The 24,040-nt window shown below is 34.7% G+C and overlaps 1 protein-coding gene across 1 annotated transcript in view; it reads left to right on the top strand.

The window, feature by feature from the left end:
• Nucleotides 1-24,040, top strand: part of MS3_00006024 (uncharacterized protein) — a 256,723-nt gene that overhangs the window by 195,790 nt on the left and 36,893 nt on the right. Inside the window, exons 77-85 of the mRNA XM_051214123.1 lie at nt 1,033-1,356; nt 6,392-6,490; nt 7,273-7,638; nt 10,117-10,218; nt 11,984-12,328; nt 15,788-15,889; nt 17,998-18,306; nt 21,357-21,446; nt 23,649-23,966. Of these exons, the coding sequence (XP_051067251.1) occupies nt 1,033-1,356; nt 6,392-6,490; nt 7,273-7,638; nt 10,117-10,218; nt 11,984-12,328; nt 15,788-15,889; nt 17,998-18,306; nt 21,357-21,446; nt 23,649-23,966 (2,055 nt within the window). The remainder of the gene's footprint in view (nt 1-1,032; nt 1,357-6,391; nt 6,491-7,272; nt 7,639-10,116; nt 10,219-11,983; nt 12,329-15,787; nt 15,890-17,997; nt 18,307-21,356; nt 21,447-23,648; nt 23,967-24,040) is intronic.

Below are 24,040 nucleotides of genomic sequence, written 5' to 3'. Positions count from 1 at the left end.
CAAGTTTTTAAATCATGTAAAAGAAGAATATCCACTGTAATTCATTATTTACTTATATTTTTACTTTATACTAACTGTCTCCTGATTGGCTAATAACTGTCAAGGTCATTTAAGATTCGTTCAAAGGTCATCCCTAAATTAGAGTCTCGCCTTTATAACATACTCAACTATAGTGATTATTTGGTTCCGATGATAAATAGGGTAGATGAATTGAATTAATACAGTTTATGACAGTATAGACTATAATCAGATAAAAAAATTAACCAGAAAAAAATGAAACTAGAAGGTAGTCGATAGCTGTTTATTCTATTCTTGTGAGATTCCCCAACAGTGCCATCCTATAAGATGTCGGAATTGAGGAATTTCAAACCTTACAACTACCAAAATACGAATAAGTTGTTGAATTGATTTATCTTTCCAACATTATTCACTCAACAATTATAGTAGCACAAGCAATGCACACTCTCAAGGATAATCCTAGTTTCATGTCCGGTTTATGATTGAGTTTAACCAGTTAGAACTCATAACCAGAATATGAGAAATTCTTCATCTAAGATAAGACATATTCAGTAGTATATATGCAAATAAGTGTGAGATAATCCTTGTTCAATGTCATCATCAGTTGAAACTTACTATCAGCACCGATTTACATATCCTCACTTAGAAGATCCTGAATGATTTCTTCACAAAATATTTTCGTTCTTCTTTTAAGGATGTCAGACGTAAGATAAAACTCAAGAATGTCAGTAGGTAAAGCGTCTTGCAATATCTACTGAAGTTAGATATGTAAACCACTAGACTCCGACTCAGTGGTTTGAAAGTGAAGACGTCTGCGATAGGTTTAGATTTTCTGGGTTCCGTCCTTTGTGTAGTCATGTATATGCGCTGTTTAGAATTCCCATACTAGGAAAAAACGATTGTCTAGTGGCTCCTGATCTCCAACGGTTGATTGCTGGTGGTCAATTTGTGACTTAACACTTAAACTGGTATTTTATTATTTTCATAATACATATAATTACTTTATTATTTCAGAATCATCAACTGGTGAGCCAATAAAAGGTATGAATTATGCATGGGAATTGCGTACTTATGATAATCAACCAATACATACAAATCGTCTTGCTAATCAATTATTAATCGGTGCTAATCTATCGGATAATGGACAAAAACTTCAACTAAAAGGTTATCGATCCAGTGGTGAAGGTATACGATTAAGATGTTTGGCTAAAGGAACTGATCAAGTAGAAAATAAGATACGTCAAGATCAAACTTATGCATCACCAGTTTATACATTTGAAACTATTAAACACTTTGAAGATATTGACAAGAAACCTGACATTGAAAGAAAGCGTTATGGTCAGTTGATTCAATATAACGTTTAGTGTTCTTGATGTCATGACATATACTTTCATTTATGTTCATTGTAAGTTATACTAATTGTAATAGATTTTGGTAAGTTATTGTTGTAGTGAATGAGAACACAAGTGGCGACAATCAAATGTATTTGAACACAAACTTACAGAACATCTGAGTTAAATCTAAGAACCATACAATAAATACATCATTTCCAAAATGTCAATCAATCGTCTCAGACCTGTTTGTTCCATCATTTCCATACCAATCATTCTCTTTTTATTGATCTTCTTAACCTTTTGCCTTCAGGCATTTCACTTTCGATTGATAATACATACTACTTATATCGGTCAATATCAGTAGCACAAACCACACTATTAAACCTTAGTTCTGATCACATTCTACTGAGTATGGACATTAATCTGAGTGACTAGATAACTCATCTAGATGTTTAAAAGCAATCGGTATGAATCTTTGAACTAAATAGATTAAACAACATGGATTATATATGTTACTCTAAAAAGAGAAATGAACTAGGTTGTACCTATCTAATTACAATCAATTCTGATAAATTGTAGCTATGGTTACAAGTGGAAATACATAATTGATAAACTTACAGCGAAATTAAATTTAATTTGTATTGTTTAATTGAATCTTCCCAATGATGTTTAAGACTGCGATTGATCAGTCTCTTATAGATATATGTGCATACAGTGCGGATTGCCTTGATATAGCCTTAAGTTACAAAATTTTTTAAGAAAGATGGATAGTGGCTAGCGGTGGAATCCTGGACGCGCGTTTCGTTCTATTCGGGACCCGTCAGCTGGATGCACCTGCACCTCAGAGTTGATGTTCACTCTGGGACTCGAACCCGTCTCTGGTTATAATGCTTGTGAATTAAAGCAATGTCGAGATGATACACAGCCAATAAGAGACTGATCAATTACAGTCTTAAACATTAATCCAAAGATTCAAGTAGAGCAATACTAAGTGAATTTAAAATTCACCCGATTGCACAAGCAAGTGGTTATCAGGACTCAGTAGCTGAGTGGATAACACGATGGCGTTTGAAGCGAACGGTATTGGGTTCGAGTCCCAGAGTGAATGTCAACTCTGAGATGCAGATACATCGAGCTGACGACGAGTCCCAAATAGGACGAAGTGGCGCGTGTGCTGGATTCCACTGCTAGCCATTATCCACCTTTGCTTATTTAACTGAAATTGTTTTTATTCATCAGCTTGATACTTTCCGTTTGTCATGTTCTGAAAGGTAGTGAAATATTCTTGATATTAAAAATGTATGCTAATGCATTATTTATATGCGGACGACACCAGAGAGTTGAATAGTGTAAATTTGAAACAGAGACAGAAAACAACCATTGTACTTTGATCATACAACCATACATCTGATCACTGAAAGAACACATACGTGATACAGAGAGAGAGAGAGAAAGAACGAAATTATCATTTGACTTCAGCTTCTACAATCGTCCTATTCTGTCTGTAGGGCTTACAAATCAGTTATTGAAGTGAGAAGATTGAGAATTGACGGAAAACCCTATAATCGACAAGTCGAATAAAGTGTACACAAATCATAACTATGCATAAATATCTATCCTTTTGGCAAGGATAAGTAGGTTGAATTGAACAGGTGCATAATGAATATCCCCCTGACAATATACATTGTTTATTATCTATAACTGACTTTTGATGTTGAAATGGTGTGTAAGTATCCAATTCGTCTATTATTTACACTAAGCTTGACAATTTCATTAGTCATTATGTCATAGGTCATGATATAAAAGAGCTTACTGATACACCCTGGTTCCGAATCGTTAATTAATGGTATTTTATGATGTAAACAAAGCTTAAATATTTGTTGTATTATTTATCATTGCCATTTGATCTTTTACTTACCATAATTGCCTTAAATGGATTGAATTATGTGAAACAAAGTATGTTTAACTGTCGGTTTGTTCATACAAAAGTTGATTACTTTATAGGTAGTTTTGTTATAAAGGAAATAATAGTGTTTTCCTATTGATATTCCTTGTATTTTAGTCGGGTATTACAATTGTCCGACTAATTGATTAGGTATATACAAGTTAATACTTGTTATTCTTCGAATACCCTGGTACGACAGAAGGTGGGGAGAATCAAATCTCCCTTTCGAAATGCTCTCACATAGCTACGAATATACAGCTACTATCAGTGAAGTTCTACTCACTGCCTTCTCGTTACATTACTGCTGTCTACGAAATTGAGAGGACGAAAACAAAATGTCTAGCGCTTTAACCAGGCCGGTGGACACGGTAAATTCACCTAGGGGTGTTGGAAAACCCTAATCCCAAACTAATGGTGCAAATGGGCTCTAGGAGTTTGAGGGAACTAATGGCGTATGAACCTATTGTTAGTCACCGGCTACCATAAGACTGTATCTTTTGACGGTGCTTCACTACCTTATGGATCAGACCTTTAAGTCTAATAAGACAGACCTTTATTTCAAGACAAACTTGTTTAGGCAATTTGATATTTCGATTAAATAATTTTACAACAATCTGATTAGAAATTTATATGTTAAAGCAATGATATTCAAGATTTCACTTGTTTGATTACCTTAAATATTTGGAATTATATATATTCCTCTCTCATTAGTTTTGTTCTCTGAGCTGGATGGTTTGGTCGTGGAGCTTTCATCGTCCTCCTGAACAACATCAGTACAAACTTCAGATAGAAGTGAAGTGTTTGAATTTCTCAATATGCGTTTCACAGCTTGTTCTGTACACCTCGATGTTGATTGGTTCTTATTGACCTTAAATTTGTCATTGTTTGCTTCTTTGTTTTGGTTGTGTCTCTCATTGGTTTGATTTTTGTTCCTATATTTGTGTCGAAGTGTACAGAACAAGCTGTGAAACGCATATGGAGAAATTCGTACACTTCACTTCTATCTGAAGTTTGTGTTGATAATGTCGTTCAGAAGAACGATGAAAGCTCCACGACCAAACCATCCAGCTCAGAGAACAAAACTCCATCAAAATCATCCACCTGAGCTTCAAATCTTCTCCACTCTCTCATTAGTGGCAAGTTTTATTAATTTACATAGGTGAAGGATAAAATTTAACTAACAGGGAAATTCAAGGTTCACATTTTGTCCTACTTCAACTGAATATACCCGTATCCTAGAATCAATGTTCACAATGAACTTTGAACCTAGTATCGTTCATTTTACTTCATAGTCTCCATAGGATGAACATATATAATAGAAAGAAAAGTCAATTTTTGATTGATTTATTCATTATGAGCTTTGGCTCAACATTACTTCCGTTCTCATTCAATGTAATGATTATTCAGTATAGTATTCGTTTTTGTTTCGCCATATGATATTTTATTCTGTATAATATACGATATTCTTGTGTTCAATGGACATGAACTATGCCCATTATGTGGTTTGTTATATATGTCATTTCATGTTAATTATTAAACAAAATGGGTGTACGAATCAATATATAAATGAGTGTGTTTTCAACTAGGGTTGTCGTCGTCGTTGTGTTTTGGGGTTAATAAATCTTCGCTTATACCAGTCTTTGTGTTCTTACTTCCCTGTTATGGGAATTTCTGAGGTCCCTTGTTCCGAGTATAAGTGATAAGCATTTCAATCAGCGATGAACAGATACAAAAAGTAGCATTCAATTCACAAGTTATAATAACTGGCGACGGGGTGAAAAAGAAAATTCTGAACCTTTAATCTTCAAATTAACAAATCAAGGTCAACTTGTAGTTGGACAAAATTCAGTGTAATTATTTTAAGCAACCAGCATACATGTTTCTCGCTGGTGTCGTTGAATGACAATGATTGTTAATTAGTCATACAGTATTTTTCATTACCGTGTTGATTTAGAAAATGGCTATCTCTTCTGATCAATTACAGTTGCTATTTGAGCGACAACAGCAACGTTTCAAAAAGAGACAATTTACGCACACGGCTGGAGATGTAACAGAAGTCGATGGATTAATTCTTAATTTGTATACAGAGTTGGAAAATGTAAACAAAGGAGTAGCAGTCATTCATGATCCGCCCAGTGATCCAGAAATATTCATTTCAGAGACATGCCCTCTCATGGGTTCAAACTCCATGTACAAACACCAGATTGTCCAGCTCACAGAAAGACTATGTTCATGAAATTATTATGGTAGCCGCCCACGAAGAAACAGAAAATCAATCAAGCAACATAATGAAGACAGTTGCATTAAATGGAGCTCATCATTCTACGACAAAAGTTTCTCATGAATGTACTTATTGGGGTTCTCTAGTTGTTTTATCAGATATGAGTCATCTTAATGATTCACATGCTTTTGAACGAATTTGTCTGATGAATCAAACAATGATCAAGAACCTAATAAAATTTTGAGAGATGCTGATTATTCTGGTGATCGTCTATCTATCTAAGAAATTCGATGACAATGTTTCAGAAGAATTAAACATTAATGACCTCATATCAAGTGGCGTTGATCCTCACCATCTAACCATGTCTAGTAAACTCTCTACTCAATGCAGGAAATATAGAGTCACGCTAACTGTAACATGAAAATATAAGGACCCAACATTATTTTGTGGAGATTAGTGTTTACTTGATTACTACTTTTAATCTTTGTTTCAAGATCATACTATTTAACTCTTCTCTATGGGATAATGTTGTATAAATCCATTTTTATTGTTAGAATAGAGACATGGTAAATAGGCTCTCTGATATTCCGATCGATTTTTAGGTTTAAATGATTAATCATTTAGTACTAATGATTATATCAGAAGTATGATGACCGCTTCAATTATATCTGTGAAGCGCCTTATACTGAATAGTCATCTCAATAAAGTTGTCCAAATAGAATTCTTGATAAGTAGTCGTCTAGTGTTGATGATGTAATACTGATGATGTTGATGATGTAATCTTCGTTAAAAAATTACTCTGTCGATGTAGATAGAATTCACTGAAGGATCTAAGCTTTTTCTTTTACTCCTGAATATTATTATACTTTACAGAACCAAGTCAATTACATCCTGAAGTTGTTGGACTTAATGCTGATGGAACAATGACAGCTAAAGAAGGTGAAGATGTAAAACTTCAATGTCAAGTTGTCGGTAAGTTCTTATCATTTATCATTAACAATTAACAGAAGTTAATTTATAATTTCTACAATCTACATGAAAGTTGTATAATCGTATTTATAAATCTTCAGTATATCAGAAAGGGGGGTTTTGCGCAGATTTTAGTAATTTATTAGTCGAATTCATGAGTCAATTAAAGCTAGACCATCATGAAAAACCTGGAAGCACTGGAAGCACAAAATCCTTTTTTCTGATACTAACCATCATATGCTCACTAGTGTCTGGCTTCAAGATGTATTTCCTGGAGTTCTAGTGAAAAGCAGTAACCAGCAAAGTTCAACCGGGTCTGTTTTGAAATAGTAATTCATTGAAGACAATGATAGACGGTGGTACAACACAGTGGTCTAGAGGTTAAGCGTTTCCGCTCGAAATGGAAGGTCCCAGGTTCGAATCCCAAAGACGAGACCATGGATGCGCACTGCTAAGGAAACTTATACTAGGCTATTCGGTATATCTTTAATGGTGTGTTGTAAAATACATTGATATTAGATTGTTAAATAAATGTATCCAACATTCTAAAGCTGTACAATAATTTAATCCATGAAGAGTTCATGATGTGTTGAACAAATGCTTGACACAATCTTATGAAAGAGTGTTATACATCAATCCAGACTTAGTATGAAATACCTCATTAATTCAAAACTATTGTCTCATTCAGCTTACAATCATTAAACTTCCTACTGATCACTATATTACCCTATTTGAACCATAAGTTTGACTAATCCTATTACATAACATTTCATTGTACCCTACAGATTCATCTAATGGAATTCCAATAAAAGATGAACAATTCAATATTGGTTGGACAATAGCTACTGGACCAGATGGACAACCGATACCATTTAATAATTTAGCTAAAACAATCATTATTAATAATGAAGAATTAAATTTAAATGAATTAAAGTCAACCACAATCAAATCTGGTGGTTTACGTGGTTATTGTTCACTTTATTTAAATGAAGATCAATTAATTAGTCCAGAAAAATATGAAAATCATACAGTGATATTAAATTCTGATGTATTTGTTATACATGTCAATGCAAAACAACCAGATACTCATATAATAGATTCCAATATTGAAGATGAGAAAACACCATATAGACAATGGATACCAGGGAAAGGTATGTCAGTTTTAGATGAGTTTGACTTGGTAGATAGGATTTATTATCTCTAAAAGAAAGAATGACGATGAAGTTGTTCTTTCTTTTTAGCTGAATTAGTTTTATTATTTTATTTTAACACATTGATATTGGTACAAGGAGGCACCAAATACATATGCGCCACAGAAATCTCATTTGATATGTGTGAGGGCAGTGATACTGCCCGGGTGACCAAACAGAATGGGGTGGTTTACTTAGGGGGCGATAACTGGAGCCTTCAACCTGAAGGTCTGATCAACAAGGCAGTGGAGCATCGTAAGGAGATGCAGACACATGGTAGCCAGTGGCCAACGATTGGTTCATACACCATTTGTTCCTTTAGGATACTAGACCCCATGTACGCCATTAGTTTGGAATCAGTGTTTTTCAACTCCCTAAGATGGACTTTCCATGTCCATTAACCCGGTTAGAGCGCCGGACATTCGCTGAATAGTATATATGTGACCCAATCATTTTCTTTCTTGACAATATCATCAATATGAGAAGGGATTTCTGTGGATATGATAGTAATTTCAACGAATTGCTGACTAGTGTCGAAAATGAATGGTAGAAAGTTAGGGTTGGCCAAACCAAAATGTGACATCAGTTCTTCAAGTCACTAACTTCTAGTCTGAGCCATGTTGGTAGATGTAGACTACTTGATTGGGGTCCGTGTGACTATGGTAACCAGTGGTTGGAGACTCTAGGTGACATAGCTCAGCATCGATCACAATGGCAAAGGTGTGTACACTCTCTGTCTTCTCTTAAACTATGAGATTAAAATCGGTGTATATCTTTCTACGAACTAATTCTTTCTTCCTGTAGTATATCCTCATATACAGTCTTTCTTTTATATATTACCACCTCTGAATTAACTACTTTTATGAATCGGTGTTCATCTTGTTGTGGTATTGAGGTGTGGCAACTTGAACCGATGCATATATGTGTCTGGTCCAACGCTGTAGCTGACTGACGGATAGTGATTTCAATAGTTGAGATCATGAGTCAGTTGAAGCTAGATCACAATGGAAAACCTGGAAGCACTGGACGGCCGTTTCGTCTTATTGTGTGACTCCTCCACGATGTGAATCCACGACCCGGCCTCATCAATCTATTGAAATTTCTCCACATATGACTAATAATCTTATTCAAATGACCTTGATTTGAAATTTTTGTGTTGACATTTTCCAATGACTGTTCTCACTTGATTCTCGACTATTTTCATGGGTTTTACAATTGTCTGATAGATTACATTGATATCTATGTGCATATATGTGTATCATAAAGTTTGATAGCTAGTTTTTCATACAGATGTTAGACGTAATTTTCACTTAATACCAATTAAGTATGAATAGATGACCTATTTGCTTACTTACGCCTGTTACCCCTCCGTGGAGGAGCATAGGCCGTCCACTAGCACTCTCCATCCAACCTTGTCCTGGTCAATCTTTTCCACTTCTTTGCAGTTACCTGTAGCTCTTCTAGAGTTACTGCCGGTTCCAAGCCACAGTAAATTATCAGGATTAGGCATGGGGTAGTCGGCAACCTCATCCCGGTAGAAAACAATCTAGCTAAAAAAATGACAACCAGATGAAACAAATAAACAGATATCACAAAACATTAAATTTAATTTCTGTTCTGGTTCAGCAAGGTATATTTTTAGATTTAATAAAATTCGACGTTAATCAATGGGATCTGAATGTAGATCACTGAATGTTGTAGATAGAGTATTTAGTACTAATATTCTATAGGAATGATTTCTTTACTTATTCAATAGTGGTTAAATAGTGAATAATTTCATGGGGGGGAGATCAGGAGACTGTTGGATTTTGTAGTATACATTACAAACTGACTTTAAATAGATAATCACTGAAAACAAGGAAGCACTCAATGGCCGTTTCATTCTAATAATGGGATTCTATGGCGTTGTACATCCATAACTTAACTTAGGGTTGTGATGAACCCTTTCACATTTCGAACTTAAGTTATTTCATAAGTTTATACGATCATCAAGTAACAACTCCATTGGCAGGTGGTTCCCTCATTATCGATATATATGAACTGTACTGGTCATAGATTTTCTTTAGAATGCCAGGAATCATTTCTTGTAGTTAATTACCGGTAATTGTGAAGTTTTTATTGTTTTGTTTTTTCCGAACGAAATTATCAAACCCTTGTACATGTAGAAGGACTGTTGCACATGATATCATACTCATTGGTGAGCATTACTAGCAATTTGATGTTTTCAGTCACAAACTGATTTTGATATAGTTTTGTTCTCTGAGCTAGATGGTTTAGCCATGAAGCTTTCATCGTTCTTCTGAATGACATCATCAGCAGCAGCACAAACTTCAGGTAGAAGTGAAGTGTTCAAATTTTACCACTGAACCTGTTAGTTGATGATAGAATTTCATAGTATTATATGTAATTCTATTCTGTTTATTATTCTCTTTATTTCAGATCCTAAAGATGCTGTGATTGTAAAAGTTTATGAATTACGACCAGATGGAAGTGTAATTGTACCACCAGGTGGTAATCTAAAACTTAATTGTTTAGCTCTTGGTAAGTTGTATAATGTAATCAGTGATTATAATTAAACATGCATTATCACAATAAAATAATACGCTATCTTGATACGTGTATCTTCTTGCTTAGTAATATGCAGTTGAATAAACTGTTTACTATTTCAATGCAAATAATAGAAACACTGAAAGACTGTTTCGTCCTAGTATGGGGCTTCTCAGCAAAATGGATTAGTTCCATATTAAAATAGAGTATTATTGTTTGTCTATACGTGAATTTGCGATCAGTTACCCGAAGTGATAAGAAGTATGAGTAAGAGATGATTAATCACATAAATTAATTTATATGTGCATTGCCTGGGTCTTTTGAGACGACTGAGTTGTCAAGGGTTGAGCATGGGGTGATAAATGAAAATGCCAAATCGGTTGATGGGCTGTCGATCTTCATCAAGTGAGACGGTTATTACATGTGCTGAGTAAGCCTTGCCACTACTTGACTCAATGTCCAATGTTGGCCGGAGGAGGAGTAGGCTGCAAGGAGAGATAGTCCATCAAATTATCACTTGTTGGTTTGAGTTGTGTCAGTAGATTCAGAATTCCTGATTCAGGTCTACACGATCATCATCATAAAAGGTTAAGATTTTCTTGTAACAAAGGATCCAGAATAATCTATCCATATGATCAATCACAATTACTCACTTACTTACGCCTGTTACCTCTAATGCAAGAGCATAAGCCACCAACCACGACCATTCATCCAACTCTGTTCCAGATAATCCTTCTCACTTCTTTCCACTTCCTATTCATCCTTTTCTTATCTACTTCTAATTCAAAAACACAATGTGTTAGCTGGCCTTCCACTTTTCCGTTCCCCTTCAGCATTCCAAGTTACCATTTGGCTCGTGACGCAGTTTGACGGTTTCCGCAATTTGTGTACTATCAACTTCTATCGTCTTTTGCTCATTTCCTCTTCAGCTGGAAGTTAGTTTCTTCTCTTACATAGTAGGCTGTTGTTGATTGTATCCGGTCTACAGACATTGAATATCTTGCGTAGAAAATTGTTTAAAAATACCTGAACATTTTTGATGATAGTTGTGGTAGTTCTCCAAGTTTCACCTCCGTACAGTAGAACCAACTGTGTTGATCTTCGTATTGAAGATTCTTACTTTGATGTTGGTTGACAGACGGTTGTTTTGAGTTGCATATGATCTTGAGCTGTAGAGGATGCTGCCGTTATTTTGCCAATCCTTTCCTTCACGTTCGCATCAGATTCTTCATGTTCATCGATGATGTTATCCAGTCAGGTACACGAATGTTTCCACATCTTCCAGAGTTTCTCCATCAAGTCTGATTTTGTTGGTTCTCTCTGTGTTATATTTGGGGATCCTTCTTTTTCCCTTGTGTATGTTGAGTTCTACTGATACAGACGCTGCTGTTACACTGTTTGTCTTGACCTGAATTTGTTCATGTGTATTAGATAGGAGGGACAGGTCATTTGTGAAGTATATATTCTCTTCAACTTTAGGAATGCTGTCCTTACTTTGCTAATCCTTACTTTCACATCTTCATGAGATCTGCATCAATCCCAATACTTGAATATATTTAATTTAGTAAAAGAAAAATTGCCAGTTCACCAGTTCACATAACTAACTGATGTTACATAATACCCTAATAAAGAGATGTATAATACATATACTTTTGGATGGTAAGATCTATCCAACGTCATTCTGATAGTCCTGAAAGGAATAATTATGCCTTATTTACATACAATACAATAATATACTATACATTTTTCTGTCTTATAGATGCAGTTCGTTTAAGACGACTTACTTCTACCGATCAAATACCACCACTTTTTACTTGGGAATTACGTTCAAGTATTGGTGGTCAACTATTACCATATACTGAACAAGCTAGTGGTTCTATAATTATAAAACAACCATTAAAAGATCCTAAAACAGCTGAAGAAGTTGGTGTTAGTACAATGGAATTACAGACTATACGATTACCTGTTGATGCTCCAAATGGTGTATGGAGTCGATGTGTTGTACAAATAGGTCAACAAGTATTCACCTCACCATATTTTCATATTCAATTACAAAAAGAAGCTACCATAGAAACATATTCACCATTACCAAAATCATATTGGTGTAAGTAAATCATTTATGTTTACACACTACACAACTTGGTTGAAAGTGATCATAATGAGTTTTTAATTCTGTCATAACCAGTGACATGAGAATATCAACGAGACTATAATGAACGAACCAATCAGGTGTAAGATAACACGTCTTGAATGTTGGCGCGAAATTCACCCACACATTTGATTAACTAGAGTTTTAGCATTACTGCTGATGTCAATTCGTGATGAAACCCATCATCAACTATAAATCATAATTCTAAGTCTTCACACTGGTTTATAACCTTCATTTGGTCCTAGTTATTAGGTGAACACTCACAAGGTCACTTCAGCGTTGCTCAAAGGTCGTCGAAAAATTATAGTCTCACTGACATATCTTAATATCAGCTGATGAATCAACAAATAGAGATATGGTAAAGAATTATGATTTATTGTAAACAATATTACGTAATGTTGGTAAAGTTTATTGAGGAAAATAGTGAAAAGAATCACTATAATAGCGGGATTGAGTAGATAGTACAGTACTATAGGTTAGCACTTTTTTGGTAAGTTAGTTGTCTACGGGATATGAGGGTCACTAACCTCATGCCAAACACTCCTCGTTTATCCGGGCTTGGGACCGATAGTAGGTTCAGAGGGGCTCCAGGTGGAGTTACAGTACTATAAGAATATATATATATATATATATATATATATATATATATATATATATATATATATATATATATATATATATATATATATGAATTTAAATTCACCCCATTGCACAAGCAAGTGGCTATCAGGACTCAGTAGCTAAGTGGATAACGCGATGGCGTTTGAAGCGTATGGTACAGGGTTCGAGTCCCAGAGTGAAAATCAACTCTGAGATGCAGGTACATTCAGCTGACGACGAGTCTCAAATAGGACGAAACACGCGTCCTGAATTCCACTACTAGCCACTATCCATCTTTGCTTATACCCCAATATAGTTTCATAATTGATTTCTCTGTATTTCATCATTGAAATTAGTCTGATCATACAATAAAGTAATTCCTAATAAAATCTATAAACTTAATCCCCTGAAACATTGAAACTGTGTTCGAGTCAGACGTCTACTACTACATAAAGTTAACATATCACTGAACTAATCAGCATCATTTGTCTTTCTGTATTGTATCTTGATGAAAAGAAATACGAACTTTTTTAAAGTTTGACAATTCTTAATCGATATCACGTAATTGACAATTGAACTAGTAACCAATATGATAAAGTCCAATTAATTGACTTCATGAACAAAGACAAATAAAGCCTTCATGTTTATTGGCTGTCAAATTCTGTTTTAGTCTAGTAACCAATTAGAAAATGATAATAGAAGAAGAAAAATGATTTCACTTTTGTTTTTTTTGTTTACCCAATTTGATCACAACTACAAATTCACACATAGTAATATACTGAAAAGGTTTAACTATATGGTTCGTCAAATAAGAAATCACATTGTGAAGTACAATCATTCTATTAGTGATAGAGGGAGAAGTAAATAGTAGGTAATCAATTAATAATAATTAAGGAATAATAAAATGTGCAACACTCTCGCAGGTGGCGAGGTCGTGGATCCGCACTTCTGAGGAATTCCACAATAAGACGAAATGACCATCCAGTGCTTCCAGATTTTCCATAGTGGTCTAGTTTCAACTAACTCATGATCGCAACCATTGAAAGTCTCTAATATGTCCAATGAAGTTTAGAATAAGGGAAATATAGTAATGTAACCGTATAGTTATTCACTGACTATATAGTAACAACATAAATAGTGATAATAATCTGAAAAATAGCACCGAGAGTTTCAACCTTTCCAATATTTGTTCTGTTATGACATTTTATTATTTATCAGTATGAGGGTGTGGAGATTATTAAGTTTTTGATTAGGAAAATGAACTGACTGACGTTAGATCATTATTGGAAACCTGAATGCACTGGACTTCTGTTTCATCCTATTATGGGACTCCTCAACATTGCGCATCCATGACTCCGCTTGCGGGATTCGAGGTCAGGGCCTTTGGTCTCGTGCATGAACGCTTAACCTTTAGACCACTGAGCCGGTCGACATCCAACGGTGTTAATGTCTAAACCATCGGTTCATGATCTCAATCAAAAGTTTTACTGTTGTTTTTTAATTATCAGACTGAATCTTTATGATCTTTATTTTATCAATACTACACATGTTAATCTGGAAGCACATACCACCATACCTTCAATTTGTTTGATAAATTTGGATAATGAGGTATGAAGACGAAGGTTCTCAGAACTATGTGTAACAAATATTTGCACAAAACATTTCAACCATTCTGATCACATATATACTTGAGAAAACTAAACAACTTAGAGGGGAGTACATGATGTGAAAATCTTTATTATTACGACTATCTTTGGTACAACCTCTTCTTCTATCATGGTTTTAATGTTTCATCATTCTCCTTCTTCTTCTTCTTCTTCTTCTTCTTCTTCTTCTTCTTCTCCTCGTTTTTCATACTTTTCTTCCTTCACATCCATCTGCTTTCTCCCTTTTGTCTTCTGTATGAGACCTTTTATTTCCAACTAAGTTATTTCTGTTCCTATGATCCTCCTGATTACATATCATCTTAATTTCAACATCACATGCTTTGTTCCCTTCTTTCAGTTTATCTAGTTGACCTTTGAATTCTTTTATGGATAAAAATGTCATTAACAAGTATATGTGTGATCAGATTGTTAAACATGTACTTCGGTTAATGTATATCATCACATAGTTCTGATCATCTTTATCTTATTATTCAAAGGACTTTTATTTATATATAAGAACTTTCGTCTAAATAGTTTCAAAGTATTTAGGTACCGAGTTGATGGTTAGACATTAAAGAGGAAGAATGTTGTATTTGTGAAAATCTCAGTGAAAGAATTTGACATAAACCCAACGTTTCACCTGACAATCTGGTCCAAGTTTTTTCAAAGGAAATTTAATCAAACATCAACATTATCGAATATAAATAAGGTAAATGGTTCTCTGGTTCATTGTATACTGAATAGGTCATCTAATCAACGTTATTCATGTTTAAATTAGGCATTTACTTTAGTGTACAACAGACATGTAGTGTGAAATGTAAAGTGTTAAGATAACAGATTGTGTCTATACATAAGTCGTATGATATGGTACATCTAGTCAACTGTAAGAAGTGTATACCATAATTGAATCACATCATAGAATACAAGAATAACCTTTTGAATTTCGACATATTTAATAAGTAGATCAGTCTTCAATATGATAACAGTGTATTCAGTGGATCTGATATATGAGAAGGGATTTCATTCACTATTTATCTCCTCTAATTTATTTCTTTTGATTAGAAAACTACTCATTTATCTGATATAAGTAGTAATAAGAAATTTTCTAAATAATTACTTCGATGATATTTCTTGTTTCTTTTCTTTTTCTTTGTTTGAATGTAAACAGCTGATGATAAGAATATTGAATTAATTGTAAAAGGATTAGATGCTGATGGGAATAAAATTGTTCAAGAAGGTTCAAATATTGAATTAACATGTGAAGCACGAAGTAAGTATTTGTGAAACATGATGTTGGAGAAGATTTGTGAATGATTGTGATAGAGATTTGTTCTCTGAGCTGGTCCTGGAGCTTTTATTGTTTTTTTTCAGAACGGCATCATCCGCAGAACAAACTTTACGTAGAAGTGAAATGTTTGAATTTCTCTACATGTGGTTCACAGCTTGTCCTGTATACCTCGATATTGATTGGTTCTTGTTGATCTTGAATCTGTCATTCTTTACTTCTTTAGAAGATACAACCAAAACAAAGAACGACGAAAGCTCCACGAACAAACCATCCAGCTCAGAAAACAAAACTCCATCAAAAACAACATGTATTTCTTTTTAATTTTTAGTATAGAAATATTAGATCATGAGAAGTATTAACCATAGATATAAAGATTAATTAATGTACATTGATTGATCAGTGAATAGTAACGAGTATCATGTTAGTCTAGTTTGTAGTGCTGATCAATATGACTACTAGTATAGATGACTTGACATCCCGTTCACTATGTTTGGATAATAGTTGATTGGATATATTAAGCATGAAAGTTCCCTCCAAGTGGGTTGGGAGTTAATCGGGACAAAGATGGTGCTTCTTGAATGGATTCGAACCCATGTCACTAAGTGATACTGTCTGAAACACTATCGGTTAGCTATTCAGAAGCGACCGAATTCCCTTACGATTAAGATATTTACACTGATTAATTTCTCATTAGTGGTCAATTTCATGCGGATAACAAACCTGGTGATTTAAACATCAACATTTGGTCATTATAATGTACATATTATTCCATATATGTGAAATATGTGGGCCATTAAATAGGTTCTGGATACGGAAATACCTTGGTTCTAGTTAATAGTTTTTCTGCAAAATTAATATTTGTACAATTTCAAATAACAACATACTTACTTACGCCTGTTACCCGTCATGAAGGAGCACAGACCGCCCACCAATAACCTGTCCTGAGCAATCCTTTCTAGCTCTTTCCAGTTGTTGTTCATCCTTTTCATATCTGATTCTATTTCACGACGTAGTGTGTTCCTGGGTCTTCCACTATTCTGTTTCCCTTCAAGATTCCAAGTTAGAGCTTGCTTCGTGATGCACTTTGATGATTTCCGTAATGTATGTCCTATTCACTAACAACGTCTTTTCCTGATTTCCTCTTCAAATGGAAATTGATTTGTCCTCTCCCACAGAAATTTATTTTTAGACGTGAATAAAATTAGTTTTTCAGATATCACTGTACTATTAACTCGGTATGGCACTAAATCTCTAAGTTAAGATATCAGTACACACTTCTATCAATCCATGTAAAACCACATGTTCAATAAACTTAATGATTTAGTTTTCAGTAAAATTGTGTATCAAGGCTTCATTAGAAACCAATCAACGTCGAGGTGTACAGAACCAGCTGTGAAACACATGTGGAGAAATTTGAACACTTCACTTTTACCTGAGGTTTGTGCTGATGATGTCGTTCAGAAGGACGATGAAAGCTCCACGACCAAACTATGCAGCTCAGAGAACAAAACTTCATTAAAACCATCCACCTGAGCTACAAATCTTCACCATCTCAAGGCTTTATTTTTTTCGTTTGATTCATAGAGCTATATACATCCAAGCAATTGTATTTTACTATTGTATTTATCACTAACTGTTTAATTTCGATAAGATTTGATCTGCATTAAGAAACGACCTGACATACATGACATTGATCACCATGCAGTGATTAATCAATTGTGATCACATTTCAGTGCTACAACAGGTCAATCGCCACCCTTATAGTTCAGTGGTAACGTCTCTGACAGTGAAGCTCGGTGATACAGAATCGAATCCGTCAGGCAGCACTAGTTCCCTCAAGATTACAGGTACACCTTGCTGACGAGTTTCTAGTAGCACAAAACCTATTTCCAGGGTTTCTTGTTGACTACCTCCAACCACCATCTAATCTCAATACATAGTGCAGATGCACATGTCGAATCACCTATACTGGTGGTCATATTGCCATACTAGGTCGATCAAATTCAATACTGCACTATGAAGGACTTGACATACATGACATTGATCACCATACTTCTACTACTATTTTTCTTTTCTTTTCTTTGACTTAGATACAAAAACTCAAGAAATATTAAAAGAGGATCAAATTTTAATTGGTTGGCAATTTATTGATCCTGAGAAACATACCTATTTAATTCCCTGGTCTAATAATGCACAAATGAGTGGGAATAATTTAACATTAAAAGAGATTGAAATACCTGGTGAACAAGATTACCGTTGGAATGTATGGGGTTATTGTGTTGGTGATATTCAAGATGATAATCATATAAAACATTATCAATCAGAACCATTTAATATAGGTGTAATATCTGAAGAAATTAGTGATATGACTACGAGTACCCCATTAATAAGAAAAGATGGTAAGTATAAATTGAATTTAGTGTTGATAATAAATTCTATGTTATTCATTTATAATGAAGGAAATTTAAGAGAAATGGGTGAGACTGTAATTTATGGACGAGCCAATCAGTGGCGTCTTTAGAGATGTCAAGGTTACGGCGCCAACTTCAATGCTTAATGCTAACGTACGATCGGTTCACAGGGAAGTTTGTACAAAACGTGGTAATTGAGCGGTTATAACAAATAAAACGGCGAGATTATAATTTGGGAACGAATCAATCAGTTAAAAGATAATGGATCTCGGATTTGGGTACGAAAGCCTTTCATCCATTTGGCTAAATACATTCCTGGCATTATAGATGATTTCAGTTCGTGATGGAAACCCCATATATAATTCTTAACTAGGGCAAATTACGACAGTTATTGCGAACTGGATAATAAAAGCATCAGTAACACTGGTTGCAGCCAGGTACTACAATATATAATCCTTAAACTTCGTATACAGCTCGTCTTGATAACCATTCTATATAACGTCCCAACGGTATATTAATCAGAAGGCGAATACGAAGCGTTGATTACGTTTATTACAAGACCACGCACATATATCCAAAAGTACGGATGCGTTAAGCAAGCATAGAAGAGTTGTGCCGAAAGGCAAGCAAGCGATCGAGCGAGTGAGCGAATATGGGTAAGCGAATACAATCAAGAGAGCGAGAGACAGAGCAAGGGCGAGACGAGAGTGTGTGTGTTGAATATGAATAACATGGACATATATACCATGTGAAATGAATGAGTAATCGAATCAAATAAGCAGTTAGTAGTAAGACTAGCAGAGTGAATAAATGCGTAGGCCGTAAGCAATATTCAAGCATACGTATTTTATACAAGCACAAAATAATAAGGGTACAATGAGTTGTTATAGTGCGGATGACTTTGTCCGCTAAATGAGTTAGCAAAAGGGCTTAACTGAGTTAAATGAGAATAAACTCAATTGCACGTGAGTCACTATAGTTATGTACATCGTGTTGTTATCCACAAGTGGCATTCTGTGTACTCAACAACTGGAGCGCACAGAAACAGTATTGAAACTATGTGTTCGAGGTTGGAAGAGTTTTTGAGACTTTATCATAGCTCTAGAGGCCAACTATTCTGTATCCATACGAATAATTTCCTCTACTGCATGCATTATGATTTTAGAACCTTTGAACCTCTTTCTAACCTTGACAAGTTTTTGAACCACGTCTAAGAAGTGTATCCACTTTGTTTCCTTGGTTTTGTATCATATATTTTTACTCCATACTGAGTGTTTTCTGATTAGCTAATATTTCTCAGGGTCACTTAAGATTCGTTGAAAGGTCGTCCATAAATCGGAGTCTCGCCGATAAATGTTAATAATTACCATACTTAATATATTTATCTTTTGTAACTGTCAATGTTCTTTGTGATAGTGTTCCAACTTTTTAATTTCGTCTAGCTATAATGATATGTGGAATAGAAATTTGAGCCGTTTAACATTCTTGCTAGTTACTATATTGATAATTACTGACTAGGACTGTAATGATCATCTTAAAAGTTATTCTATGATCAGAGAATGCATTTGTCAAAATACTTTGTGAATACATTTTTTTGGAAATACTTTTTCATAAACTTGGGTTTACTTGATCAGCTGGTCCAGAGGATATACATTTCCATATGTCATAATTATGGTTGCATCAAATAACGTAACTTCATATACACAACCCGACCGTTCAGTGGTAACCTTGAAGATGACACAGGTATTCAGTGTTTGACAACGCTTTTACCAGTAACACCTTTTAATATAATTCGTTCCCACCCAGAGAAATCAAAAGACAGAGTCGAGGAGATCGGAAGAGTGTATTTGGCGATTACCAATATATCGGAATTCTTTGATCTAATCTGGCTAGCGATTGCGGTAGATGTTGAGCACAGCGTTACCACACGTGATCTGGTGCGGATGCATGACCGAGCGCCTTCAGCTAGATGAGTCTACTAAAACATATGGTCAGCATCGAATGTCGAAAACTTACAGAGCTATTTATTTTGGGGATTTATTTACCGCTACAACCTTATTAACGCATAAAAGTTACAGACACTGAAATAGAATTCAATAGAATTAATTTACAATAGAGAATACTTTCATTTATGTAAATTATCCATATTTGTCAATCTTTGATTCTTATCCAACAAAAACACTTCGTCAGTTTTCTTCTGTCTTCTAATTTTGCCACTGTGGGGTTCTATACATTCGACTGTCGTAGTTGTATATCGTATTCTGCGTTAGTCAAGTAACGAACATAACAGATACATCCTAATTCATTCTTTCAAGACATACTATTTCATTAATGCTCTGATATTTTCATCGTAAAATAGTTCTACCCTGTGTGTATACTAACTAAGATCCCCTAGAAATTCTACTTATTGTATGTCAGTATTCAAGTGTAATTTATGTTTAAAGCTTTAAGAGTAAAAGTATTTTTAATAGGTGACCTAAGTCATTCACACAAATAGTTTAATATTGGCACGAAGTTGTCCTGATTTCCTTCTTCATATTAACCAACACTTATCATCTAGGCATATCTATCAGTTTTCAAGACATCTATGAAGCTATCAGCAATTCTAATCTTTATTGTTTTCTACTCTAAGCTAGATAGTTTAATCGTAGAGCTTACATAGTTCTTCTGAACGATATCATCATTATACTTCTACATGAAGTACGTACTGATGATATCGTTCAAAAGAATGATGAAAACTCCACAATGAAATCATTCAGTTCAAAGAATGAAACTTCATTAAGATCATTTACCTCAGCTACAAAATCTTTTTCACCATCTCAAGATAATTATCAGTAGGTTGATAATCTCCATATCAATTTACATTTAGATTGTGTATAATGAAATTTGTAAAGTTTACCGGTTAAATCATCATTGTAAAGTAGTTAATTACTTATTAACTCATCAGTAATATTTATTATGTTTACTTACGTTTTATTTCTATTCTCCGACCCCCCCTCCCTCCGCCTTACCCTTCCGCCGTGCACCCTTCTTATAAGGTGTTTATGTTCAAGTTCAAGGAATATCTGATGATGGATTATTTACTGCAACAGAAGGTAGTGATGCAGAATTAATGTGTCATGCAATTGGTAAGTTAGTTTTAATTTTTTCTATGGATGAAAGATGTTGTAACTTTAAGGCCGGCTATTTATCACACGTGACTTATTCGCCAATCGAAATATGACTTATACAATCTTAACATTGTGCCAAATCAATGACGTTCAACCGGTATGAGCAGCTTAGCGTCCTTATTGGTCTTTTGTCCATTAATAGTTCTCAGAAGTTACCCGTAGTTTAATGTTTACTGGGATATAACAATTTCAGCAGTATACCACGTATATATATGTTTATTCACATCGCAGTGATGCATTATTTGCCCAATTTGAATGAAGTTGTCCTAGAGATTGGGATTTAAAATGAGTTAGACTTGAACTAAACTAGTATAGATACTTTTTTAGTATCAAAGTATTTCATTTGTATATTCCGTTCAAAATAAACTACATTCAGTTTCAGTTTGGAAAGGAGAGGAGGCTTGATGTCCTGTGTTAGTCCTGGCAATGGTGGTCTCTCAGTTGATCCAACTTTCTTTTGAAAGAGTCGACGGATGGAGCCTCAATCACGCGCTGAGGTAATGAATTCCACTCGTTGATGACGCGATGGAAAAGTCGATAGTCAGCTGACAAGTAATTTGTTCTGGGCTTGTGAACCTTTTTGGAGTGTCTGTTTTGGAAGACAAGAAAAATGAGGGCATATCAGGTGCAAATTTATCACTAAGCAATTTTAAAACTTTAATGAAGTCGCCTCTAGTTCCATGATATGACAACGGGAAAAGGTTTAGCTTGGCCAGTCGAGCCTCATACGGAAGCTTCGCAATTCCGGGAATCAGCTTAGTTGCTGTTCTGTGAACCTTTTTCAGAAGCCCACAGTCTTTTTTAAAGCAGGGGCTAGCCGCTTGTATGCAGTACTTAAGTTTCATTATATTGAAGTCTGGTTCTGGTTCATTAGCTAAAAGGATTATTTATATGGATCGATTTCAAAATATCAAGCTTGATCTATGTATCAGAAGGGGTTTTTTGGAGATTGTATTAATTTCAACAGACCCCGCGAAGCGGGGTCGTGGATGCGCACTGCTGAGTAGTCCCACAATAGGACGAAACGGCCGCCCAGTGCTTCCAGGTTTTCCATGGTGGCTTAGCTTCAATTGACTCATGATCTCAACTGCGGATCTATGTGCCGGATTATGAATTTACTTTACTGAAATGTTTTAAACTAAGATAGAAAATGATAATTCACTTTAGAATTTAAATTATTCAAATCTCCTTAGAAAATATTTAAGTCAAAGTAAATTCAATCATAATATTTGATTGATATCGTCCTAGTTATTTGAGTCCTGGCATAGTCAGAGTTTGTATACGGTTTCCATTGTCCTTGGAAAGGATTATACATGCATATACTACTGGATCCTTATAATATGACGTAACAGCTATCCAGAGATCATTGATATGAATGGATTCCATCAATGATGTAAATGAAGCTTTAGAAAACCTCTTCAGTTAGATGATCATCAAATTTTAAAGCGTAAATGTTTAGCTATGTATACCAATTGTATTTCATAAATGAGATTTGAACGGTACGGTAGACTGTCCTTTGGTCTGTCTTACCCACTCTTGGTGCTGAGGATACTTATCGAATTCAAATTAAGACCTCGGCGCGATAGGCTGGCCGACTTAACCTTCAGGCGAGTACGCGTGAGTTTGAAATGGGGTAGAGAGAAGAAAACTATTCTATCACTTGGTTGGCTGACAAGCACGCGATTGAGAGAAGACAAGACAACTGGAACACTACTCGATCTATTCCTGATGTTCTGATTTCTCTTCTGATTTTCGGATTAATGTAAAAAGGTACATGAATAAATAGGTGAATAACCCAACCACAACGTACCATAATTAGGAAAAATACAGTTATGTCCAAAGCTGGGAATTAGAGTAGAAAATGGAGTGCGAAATATTATGTTTAAATTACAATAGCTTCGGAACAGAAAAGGGTATGGGAATGAATGATACATCGAACGAAAGCTTATGTTCTGTAGAATAGATTAGAGACAAAAATAAATGTTGATGTTTTACAAGTTTTGAATAAAATGAAATAACGTCCCCGAAAATTAGCTTTCGTAGTTTGTCAAGGTTTCTTGTTTTCCCTGTTCACAACATAGACAAATGAACATTCAACTAGTCATCATCTTGTTCTTATGCAGAAATCCAGATCAATTCATTGTTCTTCATTTATTTTAGATCATAATACTGGTCAACCATATATTAACAGTAAAGTAACTTATGGATGGGATTGGCGTCAAATCGATGGTGAATTAGCTGATATCAGTGAAATTGGTGATATAATAACAACTGAAGGGAATAAAATGAAAATTATAAATATTAAATATAATACACCTAAAAAAGGTCGATGTCTTATAACAATATGGCCTAAAGAAGATAATTTCACTGAACAATCACCACCACCACAAACCTATTCATCTGATTTATTCTTTACAAATATACAACCATTGAATACAATTCCTAGTCTACAACCAGAGGAAATACTTCCAGTTGATGGTAAACTCTTTTTATTATATTTTGTAAACAAAAGTTATACATTCACATCATTAGATAATAGCCGGCTCCAGTGG

Source organism: Schistosoma haematobium, chromosome 2, assembly GCF_000699445.3.
Source record: "Schistosoma haematobium chromosome 2, whole genome shotgun sequence".
NCBI classification, from domain to species: Eukaryota; Metazoa; Platyhelminthes; class Trematoda; order Strigeidida; family Schistosomatidae; genus Schistosoma; species Schistosoma haematobium.
Note: the sequence above shows the minus strand (reverse complement) of the source record. Positions and strands in the feature narration are given on the sequence as shown.